Here is a 16,981-nt window from a genome sequence, read left to right as displayed (position 1 = left end):
CACTGTATGTGAAATACATTTAAGATGCTTAAAAGAATCACAGGCGTAGAAAATGAATATGCTCATCAATTTATTAGGAAATGTGTGCAAATCATTCTGCAAATATTTCAACTGCAGTATAAAAAATACAGTCTATAGACTAGACGTCAAATAAATACTGTACATGTTAAAAAAATATGAAAGCTAAAACATGGGATCCAGAAAAATGGTTTTGTCCATTCCTCTTTTCTTCCAACTGTGGTGACTGCAGCCCGTCGGCGTAAGCTAACAGCTCACATGGTTTTTGTTCACTCTGCAATAAAGTGAGTAATAAAAAAAAAAAACAAAGAATTGATCAGATTATCGCACAAATTACATCTTCAGAGACAACAGTCGCCCCCGAACAGTTCACAATCCCCAGTGGTCTCGATGATATACTCACACACACTGACTCCACTGGCTCCATGGCCCGAGGGTGTTCTTGTCCTGAGCTCGCACACAGAACACGAATCTCTTCGCCCTCACGTTGGTCTTGTACGCCGTGTCGGTGGTAATGTTGCTCTGCGGGAAAGAGGAGGCAGTGTCAATGAAAGCCATAAACGACGCGGGTAAACCGGAGGTCAGTGAATGCAGCACGCGGCGCGTGTTGGTTACCACGATAGCGGCTTCGCTGGTGCAGGATTGTGCGTTTTGGACGACCTTGACCTCGAACTGGAGGCCAAAGTAGGTGCAGGGCTTCTCCCAGGAAGCAGGGTAGTCCCACCTGAACTCGTTCCCATCGTGGATGCTCAGGTTAGGGATGGTCGCCGGCCTCACTAGATTTGGGAGGAGGAATGAGGAGGATGAAACACTAACACAAGGATGGATTGGGGTGGATGCTCCATTAATGCTACGTCAAGAACTGAGCATGTGGTAGCAGTTGGTAGCCGACGGCTAGCCTGCTGGTCGGTTTTCAGTTGGACTGGGCTTTCGCCCCAAACCACTGCACACAATTTTTGATCGACGCATCAAAATAGAGTGACTTACCGATCTCTCTCAGATAGAAAGACTTCTTGTACGCCTCCAGACGAGCGGCGCTGCGCATGTAGACGGTGAAGGCGATCCTGTGTTTCTCCTCGTCGAACGGGCAGTGGGTGTCCTGGCAGTGAACCCCCGATCCATCGGCGTCCAGCTCACAGGGGATGTTCTGCATGTAACTGCAAGCGAGAAAAAAACGGTTGGTAAAACGCCTGCACAGCACACGACCAAGCGCAATCGCTCCCTTGACAATGAACCGAGCACGAGTTTATTTGTACGTCCTCACCGTTCGGCCGCGACCAGGAGAACGGCGGCGTTGGACCTGGACTCTGTCCTCGTCCAGGCGCAGTGAAAGGAGCCTTTGTAGTTTTGTGCCGAGCAGTGGACAAAACCTGGAGGGACGGAAACACCGTTTGTCTCGTTGGATTGTTGTGTTATCTGTCTCTTTTCCCCCCTCTTTTCTGTTCATTCTGCCTCTAGAGATCATCCAATCTACTCCACTTTTAAACCACCGCTGTTCCCTTCTTATCTCAGCTCTTCGGTGACATCCATCCAGCGTCTCTCTCTATCTTCCCCTGTCTGTCTTCTCTATCGATCAGTTCCCTCTCCGCCCTGCTTCTCATCTTTCTTATCTCACCTTCTTCACTGGAGAGATTTTGCAGAATGACAGGGTCGCTGGCTCCGTCTAACTGGATCAGGATCTCAGTGTGGTTGAGGTATTCTCCGCCAGGGCTGAGGTGACAGGTGTAGTTTCCACCTCTCATTTCTTCCACGACGACGGTGACCTTGTTCCCCTGCAGAGGTGGCTCCATCTCGACACCTGAGGAAGACACGTTTAACGTTACAACGGTGACAATACCCGTGAAGCTAAATGTATGTAAAATATATATTCCAATGCACACAAGTACTGGTTCTTGTACAAACAGTGTTTGTTACCGTTTTTCTTCCAGAAGACGGCCTCATTTTCATAAGCTTCTCCACAGGTCAGAGGGACGTTCACCATGGTTCCCTGAGCATGCGGCATCCTCAGTACCACAACTAGTTAAAGCATGAACAAGAAACACGTATTAATTTTACCGTATGTGATAAAACGTGGGGGGAAAAAGGGAGAATATTCAGTAGATGGCGAGAAGGAGGTACCAACCGTTATCCATGAGGGTCTCGATGTTTACGTGGTGGGGGACGGCGCCGGTGCAGCCAAGTACAGCAGACAGGACTAGGACGAGCAATATACACATCTGAGAGAAACGACAAAAGGTTAGAAGAAGAGGGAAAAATTGTAGAGATCACTTTTTTGTTATTTTTTTTAACCTCTAAGTTCAACCTTTTTTTTTTTCTCCTGCAAAATAACTAAAACTACAAAAAAAAAAGAACCAACATATTCCGTTTTCTCCTATGTTACGACTCTTACGGTCCTTTATCCCTACATCGCACATAGGATTTGAGGATCCTGTGGTGCCCATTAATGGAAACCATACTAGCAGCACCTCTATTTAAATCATTTTAACACATGAGTAAAAGGAATCTCATTTATATTATTCAAATTATCATCACTACTTTTAAATTGCACTGGAATTAGCAATTTATTCATGTATATGAAATATTGGTCCATTTCTTCTAACAGTGAAAATATGTGTGAATGAATGTAGGAGATGGATGTAGATCTTACCTTGATTGCCAGACTTGATCCAGAAGTTCCACAATTGAAAAGTGACCTGATAGCAGACTGTGTCTGTGTGTGAACTGAACATGCTGCTGCTGCCGTATTTATAAGTATGAGAAGCAGAAGGCTGTAAAACCCCAACCTGAAGGGGAACTGACTTTTCACCGTACGTACACGCGTATTTGTGTGTGTGTGTGTGTGTGTGTGTGTGTGTGTGTGTGTGTGTGTGTGTTTGTCTGACCTGAAAACCGTACGGTATGTGGTGAACTGCTACCTGAGAGTAGCCGATGACATAATAGCGTGAGCTGTCCAACAAATGGAAAGGCCAATGTGAACGAATTATGAGGGATTTCTTCTTATGTCACGTAGTTCTGCCGAGCTCCTCGAACATGAGGAAGATGATACAAAAAAAGTTAAAAACGGGAACAGCAGAATAATTGTACAATATTCCACGTGAAATTTGTGAAATTGGGTGTATGACTGTACAACAGCTGTGTGTGTGAGTGTGTGTGTGTGTGTGTGGGGGGAGGGGGGGGGAGATGTTGGTATATGGAAAGAAACCAAAGAAAAGGAAAAGGAACTGGAAAGTGTTCGCACATGACAATGAGCAGTCGCTGTGTGGTTGTGTGTCACTGTAAAACTGAACAGGTAACTTGGAAAATTCTCATGAGAGTTCCAGGGAACACGAAAGCCAAAGTGTCAGCGATGACACCTCCGGACAGAGAGAGAGAGGATAAAGTCGAAAGGACGAGATAAAAGAATGATATCAAGTGAGCAAACGTGGAGAAACCGCTGACTGAGTTTGAGAACGCGCTGTCCTTTTCCGGGGTGATGATTTATTAAGGAGTTTCCATTATTTTTTTCGGCTCTCACTACACACACTAACCTTTATGCAGGTAGGTGAATCATTAATGATAACTCGCAGACCCTTTCCTCTAAGTAGCCCCTCGTACCTAAGAATAGAGGTTTCTCTTGATTCAACACGGTAGCGTTGCGGTTAAGGTGAGAGGTTACGAATGATTGTTCCAGCGGGTGTGCTTTGTGGTTTCTAAATCAAATTCTATTTTCATTGTTGCATTACTAAGAAGGGAAGTGGCATTTCATTGCTTCCTTACGCACACACTTTGATGCCATGCTTCCAAACCTTGACGCACACACACACTCACACACACGTTGCCCTCTTACTGAAAAAACAACACATTTTCTCTTATTTGTTTCAGGTGCATGTGTCAAAATCAAAAGCCACACTTCCTTTTAGACTTTAATTCCAAACATGCGCAATGTTTAGATGCATTTCCCAAAAAACAAAATAATGAGGACTTAAGATGTAGTACCGCAATGACATTCTAACACATCCACTTCCCCTTTGCGTGTAACTCATATTCATATTTATGACCTTTTTAGGCTTAATTATGAGCAGTGGGGTCACTAGCTCTGCTACTTCCCCTGAACCAGAGAGGTTTTGCGTGAGTTACCCGACTGATCGGATTTAACTTCCTTCCCTTTACCTGCCGCTGCCCTAATGACTTTTATGACTTTTTTTTGTTTGTATTAAAGCTGGGAATGCCGTTTGGCGAGACTCCATCCAAGGAAAGTGCGTGCATGTGGCTCCTGTGGTTTTTTCCCAGGAATTTTTCATGCCGCCTCATTGTATGAGTAGATTTGAAAAAAGGAAGTGGACACGAAAGGAAAAGGAAGCTGTTCCATTTTACTGCATCATATTATTGCTATTAGTGACATAACCGAACCTAAATCTATTAGTTTATGATGCAAACATTGCATGGAAGGAAATACTACAATAATCATTTACAGCTTCTTTTTTTTTTTTTAAAAAAAAAAAACAATAATTTGACTTTTGAGACCCTCATTTTCATTTTGACAATGGAGCCAGGAAGTGATTAGCTTCGCATTTAGAGCATAAAAGGCCCACATGGATCCATCTAAAAGTACTTTAAAAGCATTGGAACCATTTCCTGGCTACACCTGTCACTTCCCGGAGCTTCTACTAGTTTCCCTGTAACAAAAGACTCCAGGAAGTAGTTCCAAGGCGAACCACAATGGGCTATTTTAACCATTTGAAAAAGCCAGACCGGCTGTTTTTTTACAATGAAACTCTAGTTGAATGTCTTTGCTCTGATCGGTGGTTGGTACCTGCTCATTAGACGGGTGTGGAACACAGCAACAGGACGTATAAATGCAGGGAGGTTATTATAGGGCTCCACTAATACCCAATAATAATAAAACCGCCATAATTAAAGTACAGCAAACAATCACACAGAGACAGAGGAATATAAACAATGACCAGTTTTAATTAAAAACCTTTGACTTTTTTCTTTTTTTTTTAATCAAAATATGCAACCATGTTTCTGAAGTCCATCCTTTTGCCACATGAGTAAGTGTGGTTGTGTCTTGATCGTATCATGAGCATCCACGCACGCACACATTCGCATCCGCTCGCACACACACAGGCCGACTACTTGATGTTTATTACACGATTAATCTGATTGTTCAGTGAAGCAAGAGTGAAATTAAGAATCTGATCCAGCAGCAGCTTGGTAACACATCCAGTCCAGCAATACCAAACTTTCTCTACGGCCGTTGGCGGACAAACTCCATCCTGACTTAAGTGTTCTTGATTCAATTGACATGTAGTTACAAAAAATGCCTGGATTAACTGTTACGATTGTTAAACTATATATATATATTCTTTTTTTCTGATGTGTCTGAGTTAAAAATGCATAACCCTGTAGCCTAATAAACAGAAGTCGCTCCGCTGACCCCCGGCTTCGCCGGGGAGCAGAACTTGAATGGAAACCGAGACACAGAAACATTCGAACTCCAGCGTTGCTAAGAAAACCCTTTGAGCCATCTTACAAAGTTCACTTTTTTGTTGGTTGGTTTCCATAGGAACAGTTAAAAAGACTTCAAAAAAGGTCGAAATTTCAACGTGTAAAACCGAAAAGGAGGAGTCTTTTCTCGATTGAAGAGTCCTTATGCTCCGGCAGGCGGCCAACCTCTGCCCAAACAACGCCCCTCTCAGCCAAAAGCACAGAGAAGGGAAGAGAGGAGGAGGAGGAGGAGAGGAGAAGAAAAGAGGAGAAGAAGAAGAAGAAGAAGACGAAGAAGAAGAGAAGAATCGGCTTTGATTCTCTATCGTCCCTTGATATCCTTCTGTTGTACTGCCAGGTGACTGTCCAGCTCCAGGCTGCCGAGTTAGTTAATTCTCCACTGGGGTCGGCTCTTGCGGCTGAGCAGCTACTCCTTCCACCGCCGCCGGTCCAGACGCCTCGGGTGTATGTCCCGGTGTCGTCGTCGTCGTGGGCTCCGCGGGAGGGCGCTGGCTGAGGATGACCTGCACTACGTAGTCCCTGGAGATGTTGAGTTGGTCCAAGCGCAGTCTGTCCGTCAGCGGCCGACCTGAGAAAAACCAGCGTTGGGTGGCGGCGGGAACGCCTTCCTGGCTTTGCAGGCGGCGCTTCATCATGCCCACCGTGTCCGTGGAGCGGACCGCCAGGCGGAGGTCGCGACCCGTGGAGAGCCTCAGGCGGAGCTGGCACTCCCCCCCCGAGGCGGGGTCGCTGGCGCTGCCCGTGGACGGGTCCGCCGCCCCGGAGTCCGGATCCGAACCGTCGGGCTCGTCGGAGCGCTCTTCGATCATGTTGACGGGGGGAGACAGGCAGTAGACCGGCAGCTGGTATCGGTTCCCCAGCTCATCGTAACATTCGGTCAGAGCTCCTGGGAAAATAGGAAAATAAAATTTCAAGACTTTCTGATTTTCTCGTTTTTTTCGCCTGTAGTCTGAACCACATGAAAAAGTAACAAAAGTGAAGTTTGACACTCTGGACATAATTACCATATACTGAGTACACAAGGTAAATACTTGTCTGTGGGGGTAAAGTCAGTTTTTTATAATCCTTAAACTTTTCCATGAATTGTTTCACTCTTCAATTACTGAAGTAGCTGAAGTCAAACATGTTTTTTTTTTTCTCTTTGACAAAGCTCACCTATAACTCACATTTCACTGTAATAAGGTGAAATTGAGAAATGAGAATTGAGAAACTCTGTAGAAGTGGACGGGGGAAAAAGGGAAAAAAAACACAGTATGATACCAGTTTCCAATTGTGAATCATAAATTAAAAATGAAGAGGTGGCAGAGCAGGGAGACACAAGCTGTAGGGAAGAGGTCATACCATTCCACAAAGTGAAACTCAACACTAGACATTTCAAGGGGGGGACCCCAAGGGGTCCTCACGGGGATTTCAGACAGATAAGTCCCCTGAACAATTTAATGTGGCTACTCTTCATACTTCAAGTCATTTTAATTATGGTAATGGGTTTTTGATTGGAAGTTTGCCTGCCACGGATTTTAACTGTCAAGAGTAATATCTAATGGATGTTTTATACTGTTTGCGTGTTTTATCGTTTGAATCATTTTTAAAAGCCGGCCAGGGCATTGCCCCGCAGACGGTCTAAAAATAAGACTCCAATAATTCAACACAAGGGTGAAACTCCCCCCACAAAAAACTCGAGCGTCGCTTGAAAAGGTCACTGTGCCGCTCTGGTGTTGTTAGATGACTTAAACCGGTGCCACTTGAGATGGACGATGAGTTCGGGCGGTGAGCGCGACCGAGATGAGTCAGTGGAGGCCCACGGGATGATGGTCGCTGCTCTCTAGATGACGACGACTGTGGTCAAGGTGAGGGCACTACAGTGACACCGGGCTTCAGGAAGTGTTGATGAGAGCGAGAGGCAGAAGGATGACGACCGGCTTACTGTGCTTTTGTACAATAAAACGTAGTAGTACGGCAACTTGTAACAGCGCTCAGTGAAACTCCTCATCACACATTATCCCTTATCTTTGTAACTTCCATATTGTGAAATGATTATTGAGAATGACGGAAGCACAACAACCTGACATAATTTGTAAAGATGCAGTAATGTAGTTGATGCTCTTTAATATCAACAAGGGCCAATAACTTTCAGATTCAAGAAACTCTGATACAGATGCGCCGTCCGACTTCAGATACGTAAGCACGTGTGTTAACTGTAACTGCCAAATTACTTTTACGCAAGAATCAAACAGGAACAATGAAATATGTGGTCACAGAGTCTGTATATTTCACTTTGCTTTTTCCCGTTTCCAGCTTGTCCCAACTCGGTGTTTATCTTTCAGGTGACGCTAATTTCTTCTTCTAGTTTCATTAAAAGACAAGATTTCAGACTGAAAAACACGCCCCTGGGGAAGGATCAGAACTTTAGGGTTCGAAGCCAGAAAACATTTGTTTAGATGAAAAGTGCAAAAATGCTGCATTGCATGGCTACGTCCAACAAGGTCAAAAACTGAACAGAATCCAACGCGTTGACCAACAGCTAGTGAACAGTGTGAAAAATCTGAGTGGGGATTTGAGAGACATGGGAGTCATAACTTATGGTCCATTTCCAATATTCCAATATTAACTGGTGTAATTGAAGCTTTTAAGACATTAGACATGTAGTGATGCCTGTAGTGAAGGTAATCTCACTGGATTTGCCTTTAGTCCAGATGGAATATTGACAACTGTTGGAAAGACTGCCAATAAATCTGGTGATCATGAGATTTTATCTAATGTAGTTTAGACTGAAATTACTCAATTACTGGATAATCTGTCCCCTGTTCATATCCAACCGTAATCAGTGTTTGGTTTTGGTTTTGGAGTCTTGACTCAGAAACTTTCCTTGGACATGTCCTACCTCTACTCTGTGTCCCATTTACATTTTTTCCCCCCCTCTTATTAGCTAAAGTGGTGGAGTGAAGCCAAATCCTTACAACTGAACAGCTAATTTAAACTGGAACAGAAAAGGAGCCAACAGAGCATCTATCCGAACTCGTACATTAACACTAAAATGCAAACACGGAGGGATACATTAGTGAGCGGTGAACATGTTTAAGTGATCTGGCTGCTCTTTGGACTGCAGCGCTGGATGAATGAAGTGATGATGTCAGGTCTGGGGAATCCACAGCTGCAGCGCAGCAGGATCTGATCTGACCAAGCCAAACTACCGAGAGGAATCCAGCGGGACAAGATACTCGGGACTGTTCGCAAAATGCCTGTCATTGTCAAATTCATCATCAATGCATGGCAGACACAAAGGTGTTTAAACGGCTCGTGGCATTTACACACGTTTGGGCTGATGTGTGGGTGATTAAGACACTTGTGTGTGTGAAAGTGAGGAGAGGCAGCTGAAACTGAGAACGGCTGACGAGACAAAACAAGCCAACGTCCGACACTTATGATAACATTGTTAGAAAAAAAAGAGGGCCCTTTGGTTTCCTCAGCTGTAATATGACATTGTGGCAATATGAAACAGGAACGGTGTTGATTACTACTGTGTGTAGCTGGTGTGAATCTGAGCCATGTCAGTTTTTATGGATTTGTTCTAAGTGAACACTCTCAAGTGTGTTTTTGTAGATGCCCTACCTTTGGTACACATACGTGAGCGATTACTTCATTAAGTGCTACTTTCAGAAGAACATTTGTTACATATCGATTCCTCCTCCTGCATACACTGTGCTTCTAGTCTAAGCCTGAAAGCGTGGTCACTTAGAGGTTCTTTCACTCCTATTAACTGCAGGCTGAATGCTGCAGATGCTTGTAATCAGGCCCATATTCACTAAAAAGTCAATTATAGTGTGAGAAAGCAAAAGAAAAAAAAAGGACATCACAGAAGACACACGACCGAACATAAATCAGCACTATTATGTGGTTAAGCTTACTTCCTGTTTATGATACTTCAACATGAGATGGCACTAAAATAGTTCCCGGGGAAGTTTCTCTGTGTCATTTATACTCTTTTACAACCTATTAATACTTGGGAGCTAATACCATGTAGCCACCAGTGGTGTGGAAAAAATATCGATATGCCAATATATCGCAATACTTTTTACAAGTATTGATACAATATCAATTTTAAAAGAAAAAGTCATGTTTTTGGCCGATCGTGACCGACTTCCGCACCTCCACTCCACTGCAGGGCCGCTTCGCTACACAGCGTTCCCTGCAGAGGCGAGCGAGGCAGCCGAAGAAGTAGACAGGCGAGTAGCAGAGGAGAGCACAGCGGCAAAACTTGAAACGCAGTCAAAATTCAAAACTGAGGCAGGGACTAATAAGCTGGACAAACAGAACGCAAACTGTGCTTCACTCCAGTTAGATATTCAGGGAACACGACCGACTTGTGAACTAATCTCAATATCGTTACGGTATTAGCGCAGCAGTGGCCGCAGTCACCGAATCAAACTACACCGGATGACACGTTACTTAGGCAATATGTATAGGCATTTTATTTTCACATCTGTTTAGTGGCCGGCAACCCTAGTGAGGATAAGCGATAGTAGATGAGATCTGTTCAGTGGAGTGTTCAAACAGTGAAACACATATCGTGACTCAAGTATCGTGATACGTATCGTATCGTGAATTTCTTGTCAATCCCTACTCCTAGTACATATATCAACTTGTATTTTAAGCTGCACTTAAACATTTCTCACTGAACTACTTAGAATATTGCAATATACCGCAATATTATAATATTTCAATAATGTATCGTATCGTGACTCAAGTATCGTGATACGTATCGTGAACGGACTGCTGCATGGAGGCAGTAATGTACGTCATGACCTTTTAAAGCCATCTCACACAGTGTCCTACAGACTATTAACTGCAGAGATTTTGACTTGGAACGGCAGGAGAAGTGCAGGTGAAAGTAATTTGACAGCGTGAAACACATGTCAGCAGCCAATTCACGGATGCGTGTTACCATGTGGCAGTGTGATGCTGGCCCCATCGAGGATGGCCTGAGCCAGCAGGTGGTCATTGCTCTCAAAGGCGCTGGCCGCCGCCCGCAGCGCATCCCAGATCTCCTTCCGGCCCTCGAACGCTGGCGCCGTGTCCCAGAACTCATCTCTCTTGCTGCGCAGCTGGCCCTCCGTCATCGGGTAGTCACTTTTCCATTTAGGCCGGTCTCTCTTCAGGGGCTGGTTACGCCCTAGAGCCACTGGGAAAGAGGAGGAGAGAAAGGAGATGAGAGGGAGAGAGAGAGAAAAAAAGAGGAAGGTGGTTGAAGAAGAGAACGGAAAGAGTCAGAAGATGAGTACGGGTGGGGTTAATGGAAAGAGGTGATGAAAGAAAATGAAAGGGAACAAACGGGAAATGAGAAGGGGAAGAAGGAGCAAGAGGAATTACCAAGGTAAGGAAAGAAGAAAAACAAAGGGAAATAAGGATGTGGGGAAAAGAGAGAAGACAGAAGAAATGGAAAATGACAAAAAGAAAGACAGAGAGAAAAGGTCAGGAATACACAGAGGTGAAGACAGAAAGAGAAATAGAGATTGAAGAGTGAGGAGACAGAGATGTGTAACTGGAGTTAAGACTGATCCGAAACAAAGCTTCAGTCCTTTAAGCCTTCTCGGGTACACGCTGAAGATCAGATGACAGACTGAACACGGGGCCTACACCTCAACATGATATATACCCGGAGCGTGTTACTAAACCCAGTTAAAAGGTTATGGTTCTAGTATCTAACGGCGCTCCATCTGCAGATAAATAACACCATCTGGATCACCAGCGAAAGGGGACGACAGGTACAGGCACATGACGGACGCGCTTGGGTATGCAACACACGGGGAGAGGAAAGAGGAAAGAGGAGAGGAGGATGACGGATCAAGGTGTTGAGTTACACCTGCTGCTGGTACACATGTACTCTGATAATCACACGGCACGGCCTGATAACTCTAACCTTCAGCCGACTGTTTGTAGTAAATAAGACGTCAAACTGTGTGGCTTTTTAAAATATTTGGTTACGTAAAACGGCAACAATACATATCAAGAGTTCCACTGTCACATCCAATCCACCAGATTGTGATCTTCAATCAACATATGCAAAATATTCTGAAAGCAAAATGAAAAACTTTTGACCGCGATTCTTTTTACAGCAATGCTTGTGTTCCTGCATATATGTTGGTGCCAACATGAAACCCTGAATGTGGACATCTAAAACCATTACAGATGTGTGCAGGCTGACTGGTTTAGCCGTTTTAACCAAAAATATTATCATACGTACACTCTTTCCATTACTGCCTAATGGCCTCGTCTCTGCTACGGAGAGGCAATATTTTAAGAAACAGCTGCTCGTCTGCATCCGTTTCGCAACTGTTCATCCTCGTGATACTTCACACTTCACCGAGGATGGAAACAGAGAACGGTTACCAGATCAGAAACCTGCTCCATCTGACCCCGTATGCCTTTGGAGCTCATCAACTCCTTTTATTCCATGTCAACATAGCCGCACATGGTGAAACATGCTGGTGTGACAGCGCGGCGGGAAACGTGAAATGACTTGGGGAAAAACAGCAGAGAGGAAGAAACGCCTCATTACACAAAGAATGACAACAGTTCGAGCCGCGTTCCTTTGAAATAATCGTTTGAAATAAAAGTTACTGCGTGAATTCCTAAATAACGTGAGCTTAAATTCCAGGGGTGCCGTGTTATCGCCGCACATCTGTAACTGAAGGGGAAGTGTCGTGCAAATATTCTCTCGTTTAATGCATGTTTGGTGATAATTCTCTGCTCTGTTCAGACTCTAAGATAATGAAACTGTGCTGAAAACCTGTTATGGTCTCCTACCCCCCTCCAACAGAAAAATGATCAGGAATCAATAAGAGAATCGATGAAGAATCAGGGCGATAAACAAAACCCTTCACTGCCTTGGTGACGATAAATTCAATTCCCTTCCCTGCACTTTGCGGATTAATACTCTTAATGCGACATCGAGTCAGGTGGGAAGTCTGAGAAATACTTTAAGACACCAAGACAAATGTTAAGGAAAGCCAAGGGCTCAGCCTCCACCCACTTTGCCAGCTCTATCTCCTACTCTGTAATTAAAATAGCTCAGTGGCCAGCAGCGGATCCCTTCCTCCAAACAGACACGCCAGGAAACTAGTCATCGACAAACACCTCAGCTCTGCAAAAAAAAAAAAAAAGAAGAAAGGCCTTTAATGATGGCCATAACCGCCTCTCCTCCTCTCACGCGCAGAAATATTATACATTTATTTGTTTAAAGCAGTCATTCACATTAAAGTACCACCAGACAAGAATAGATACGGACAAGCACTGCATGCTCCGCTGCAGGGCTGTTCAATTAGCGGCTCGCGGGCCACGCGCGGGCCCAGAACCAGTCCCAAAGTGGCCCTGCATGTGAACTGACCTGGATTGGTTTAAACTGAAGATTCAAGATTTCAGATATTGCTACAGTGTTTCAGCCCAGGAATGCAAACCCTTGTAGCCGAGCAACAGTCTGCCCACAATGCAGCGCGTAGTAGTGGTAGTAGTAGTGCCAAAATACCGAGTCAAAAACATGTCCTTTAAAACCCAGAAATGTAGAAGAAACAATGAAAACCGTCAACTTAACCCTGTTTGGACTGACTGTTTGGACACTTGTTTACTCTTGACCCTATCACATTTCTCTGGGTGTGACATGGGACAGCAGTAGCTTTTTGACCCAAAACCTGCATGCAATATGCGTTTTTCTTCCAATTTCATTGATAAAAGCCATTACAGGATTCAACCAAGACATTTTTTTTTTTTTTACAAAATAACAAAATTCAGGGGAACCCAGCAACTTCTTATTTTTTTATAACTGTGCATGCCAACTTTGATTACTCAACAACAATAACACTTAGGGTGATTCTAACTTTTGTGATCAAAGCCTCAGAGTCTCGGCTTTTGAAAGAGACCAAGACCACGCATGAGCTCCAAAACGTTCATGAACAGCATTCAATTTACTTTGTCCTAAATAGGCATGTTTTTGCAAAAATAAAAAAGGGCTGGAATGATAAGAGGATAATTTAATTTAACCGCATATTTCTATTAACATTTATCTGTATTGATTTAAATCTTACTAGGCGCCCAACTGGCCGGGCTACATCCCTTGACTTTAATATTTGCTCCACTGCCTGTGCCATCTTTACATTGTGCTTTCCTCTCAGGCCTGACCAAGTTTCACTGCTAAAAAAAAAAAAAAAAAAAAAAAAAAAGAAGAAGAAGAAAAAAAAACAGAAGCCACTTCCTTCATCATGAAGCTGCAGCACTCTGCAAGTTTTGACACCTCCTCCTCCTCCACTTTGCCCTGCACTCTCAACTATAACAAACATGCTCACTCATGCGAAGCGGATAATAAAAACCAATATGCCATATTGTGCACATTTAAACCAGAGGGCACGATTCAAACATCACGCCGACTCGCCTCCCTGCATGCCCCCGCTGTCTGTGACCCACATTTAGTTAATATGCAGAAAAAGCTAGCAGGCTAACTGGCTACGTTTTAGCCGGCTAGCTCAGTCAACAACCAAAAAAGAACAAAGGGGAGGCAGCGTCGCACAGCAAATATGTCCCAGTTTGTGAAGTAGCGAGCAGACGAGGCGTCGTTTCTCGCTCCGAGGCCCAGATGCCCGGCGGGGGGGGCTGCCCCGTTTGTCTGCGGCTCTGTCTGGCTCGCATACGGAGGAAAAGGGGAAAGAGACCTCCAGCCAGGACAACATGCAGGAAGCCCCCTAAGAAGAAGAGGAAGAAGAAGAAGAAGAAGGAGAAGGAGGAGGAGGAGGAATTGAGGGGGGGGGAAAGGAGAAGCCACGCTGTTGTGGCTACCGAGAGGCGTCGTGAAGCCCCCTAAGTTACCTCCAGTGCCGTCCGAGTTCTCGTTTAAGCTGCCCGAGGAGTCGTGGTGGCTCCCGACACAGCCACCCATGGATGTTTCGGCGGAGCAGCTCGGGCTAGGTAGCTCACCCCCCGGCCCACAGCTAGAGCTACAGCTACATCCACTACCCCCTCCCTCTCTCCTCTCCCTCCCCTCCTCCCCTCCCCTCTCTCTCTCTCTCTCTCTCTCTCTCTCGTTTGTTTTTTTTCACTTCTCCCCTCTCCCCTCCTTCTTTCCTTCTCCCGTCCTTTCCTTTCTTCTCGTTTCCTCCCTCCCTCCCTCCTCTCTTCTTCATTAACGGAGCGCAGCGATCATTATCCTCTCCATCTGCGGACATAAAGAAAGAAAGAAAGAAAGAAAGAAAGAGGGAGAGAAGGAGAGAAAGAGTGAGAGGTTCACATGGTTGCAATGTGACCAAGAGAAGGAGAGAAAGATATTTGCTTCATTTTTCCTGTGGGAAATTTTATATAAATAAATAGAATAAAATAAAATAAAATAAAATAAAATAAAAAGCATGGTGGGGTAGAAATATATAAAATTATATTCAACACACACACACATATACGTATAGGGATATGAAAATAAAATATGAGAATATGATGAATGATAGAAAAATATATGTCAAAGAAGTATAAATATGCAATATACAGCATGTAAGAGTGTGAAATACGTAATGGCCATGTTAATGGGCGTAGGAAAACAGAAGAATTGAAGTGTAAAAGAAGAAAAAAAAACACCAGATGCAGTCTTCTTTGAGGCGTCACACGCTTGCTTGGCTTTACTCTGCTGCTGTTGATGATGACGATGATGTATTTTGACACATCTGCTGTCATGTGTTGTGAGAAGCTGTTTGCTGTCCTGATGGAGACACGTCAACACACTTCTCCTTGTTTCACTGAATGTCAAGGAACCCACCACCACCTCCACCAGCATACAATTCAGATTTTATTGTGGAAAATCATTATTATCTGCTTTGTTTAGATATCAACACACACAACGCTCTTTCACTCTATTGTGTCCATGAGTAATGAAAGCTCGGCTTGACGTCTCCATGACCTACACACATCCCCTGTGCAGATGCAAGTCATTTCTAATTGTTTCTACTGTCTTTTTTGCCGGTTTAATTTTTAATTTTTTGTTTTTGCCATTTCACTTTCTACTTCCTGCTTTACTTTCAGCAATAACGACTGAAACTTTCAGTCAACTAGTGACTGAAAGACGAGTCATACGAATGTTTGTATCTCCGAACCTCCTCGGGTTAACCTTTCATTTGCTGTGATTCATCTTTATTGACCCAAAACAGTGGATCAACGAGATGGAGAAGCAGCCGGAAATACTAAAGTGAAAACGCGCTAAGTGGACCAATCACAGCTCTTGCAGCCTACGTTGTCGTGACGCAAAAGAATAAAATGCCTCGTGCACTTCCCCAGAAATGAAAGAAAGCGTTGTGGCGAAGCAGGCCACAGGAGTTATGATTGGTCTGCTCGGTGGTAGCGTGTTTCCGCTTTAGTATTTCTGGCTGCTTTCTTCATCTCCGCAGTTTTAGAATTGATTGTTTTAGATCAGGGATCTCCAACGTTTTTTCAGTCCCAAGGACCCCGTAACTAATGAAGAGATTAAGTAGGGATCCCCTACCTACTATATGTGTTCTGTATTAAACTCAGCCTAGTGCTATTTATAAATATACATTATTAATGGCATTATTAGCATTTTGCTTTCAATATTAACCTATTCAAATTTTTTATTTCAAACGTTCAACAGTAGGGTGGCCGTGCCAGAAAATTGTGGGGGGAAATTAAAAAAAAAAAAAAAGTATAAAAAAAATGTCTAATCAACTAAAGATTTAGCAGCCCCCCCCAGCAGTACCTCCGCGGACTCCCTAGGGGTCGCAGACCCCCTGTTGAAGACCAATGTTCTAGATCAATTCAAATTCAACACGCCAAAGAAAGACTGACTGACTGAAGAGGTTCGAAGGTAAAAGCAAATTTCCGTCGCCATTGTTCAATGTAGAAAGTAGAAAGTCTTTTTGATCACGCGAGTTAAACAAAAACACAACAACACCTAAGTGTAGGTGCTATTTTCATGTTATTGTAGTGTATAGTGTTGTGTTCTATCTGGAGTGCTTAGTTTGAGACTGTTACGGTTCTGTACACACGAATGTGATTCAGATTTTACAGTCTAAAATGAAATGTTATTCAATTCTATTAATTCATATTCCTGGGTTAGTCTGTTTTTACTGGATTAATCAATAACAAACATTCATTTAAATAAATATCCTAGTGTAAATGTATTTCATCGTCTAGTTTGTGTACAGTCTTCTACTGCCTTGAACTTTTTTCTGCCACATGGTAGGTTTTTATTCGCAGTTTTTAGGACTTAACACACACATTATTCTCTCTCTCTCTCTCTTTTTTTTTTTTCGCTTAGATTCTTTTGTATTTACTGCCGAAGAGCAAAATCTTTCCCGCACACCTATGTTTAGGACTGTCCTAAAAAAGATGCTGGTGTAATTTGACTGTAATTTGACACACACACACACACACACATTACACAGACACCGACACACTCGCGCCTGTGTTACCACACACACACATGGACACA

The 16,981-nt window shown here is 43.8% G+C and overlaps 2 protein-coding genes across 3 annotated transcripts; both read right to left on the bottom strand.

Moving 5' to 3' along the window:
- Positions 1 to 63: 63 nt before the first annotated feature.
- Positions 64 to 2,803, bottom strand: il12bb (interleukin 12B, b). The gene is made up of 9 exons (XM_047607983.1): positions 2,666 to 2,803; positions 2,141 to 2,234; positions 1,933 to 2,034; positions 1,634 to 1,816; positions 1,283 to 1,388; positions 1,006 to 1,175; positions 634 to 794; positions 422 to 540; positions 64 to 292 (listed from the first exon to the last, which is right to left on the bottom strand). The coding sequence occupies exons 2-9, from the start codon at positions 2,232 to 2,234 to the stop codon at positions 265 to 267; spliced, it is 963 nt and encodes a 320-aa protein (XP_047463939.1). The 5' UTR covers positions 2,666 to 2,803; the 3' UTR covers positions 64 to 264.
- A 2,145-nt stretch (positions 2,804 to 4,948) lies between these two features.
- On the bottom strand, positions 4,949 to 14,530 carry ubtd2 (ubiquitin domain containing 2). Of its 2 annotated transcripts, none has more exons than XM_047607987.1 (3): positions 14,362 to 14,530; positions 10,451 to 10,687; positions 4,949 to 6,394 (listed from the first exon to the last, which is right to left on the bottom strand). In XM_047607987.1, exons 1-3 carry the CDS (start codon positions 14,429 to 14,431, stop codon positions 5,877 to 5,879), a joined length of 825 nt encoding a protein of 274 aa, XP_047463943.1. In that variant the 5' UTR covers positions 14,432 to 14,530; the 3' UTR covers positions 4,949 to 5,876. The 2 variants fall into 2 exon arrangements, with proteins under 2 accessions (XP_047463943.1, XP_047463942.1); XM_047607986.1 differs by lacking the exon at positions 14,362 to 14,530 and adding an exon at positions 14,066 to 14,263.
- Positions 14,531 to 16,981: the final 2,451 nt, after the last annotated feature.

This window comes from Mugil cephalus, chromosome 15 (genome assembly GCF_022458985.1).
Source record: "Mugil cephalus isolate CIBA_MC_2020 chromosome 15, CIBA_Mcephalus_1.1, whole genome shotgun sequence".
Taxonomy (NCBI): Eukaryota; Metazoa; Chordata; class Actinopteri; order Mugiliformes; family Mugilidae; genus Mugil; species Mugil cephalus.
The sequence above is the reverse complement of the archived record's forward strand: the minus strand, read 5'-3'. Positions and strand labels throughout refer to the sequence as shown.

What these genes read in the sequence shown, in the direction of transcription:
- il12bb (XM_047607983.1), bottom strand. Translation starts at nt 2,234, where the DNA reads ATGTGTATATTGCTCGTCCTAGTCCTGTCTGCTGTACTTGGCTGCACC. An exon ending in CGTCTTCTGGAAGAAAAACG is followed by an intron (nt 1,817 to 1,932) that starts GTAACAAACACT and finishes TGTCTTCCTCAG; the next exon opens with GTGTCGAGATGGAGCCACCT. An exon ending in TTTCTATCTGAGAGAGATCG is followed by an intron (nt 795 to 1,005) that starts GTAAGTCACTCT and finishes TCCCAAATCTAG; the next exon opens with TGAGGCCGGCGACCATCCCT.
- ubtd2 (XM_047607986.1), bottom strand. Translation starts at nt 14,225, where the DNA reads ATGTTGTCCTGGCTGGAGGTCTCTTTCCCCTTTTCCTCCGTATGCGAG. An exon ending in CAAACTGGGACATATTTGCT is followed by an intron (nt 10,688 to 14,065) that starts GTGCGACGCTGC and finishes CCTCTTTCCCAG; the next exon opens with TGGCTCTAGGGCGTAACCAG. An exon ending in CAGCATCACACTGCCACATG is followed by an intron (nt 6,395 to 10,450) that starts GTAACACGCATC and finishes CTATTTTCCCAG; the next exon opens with GAGCTCTGACCGAATGTTAC.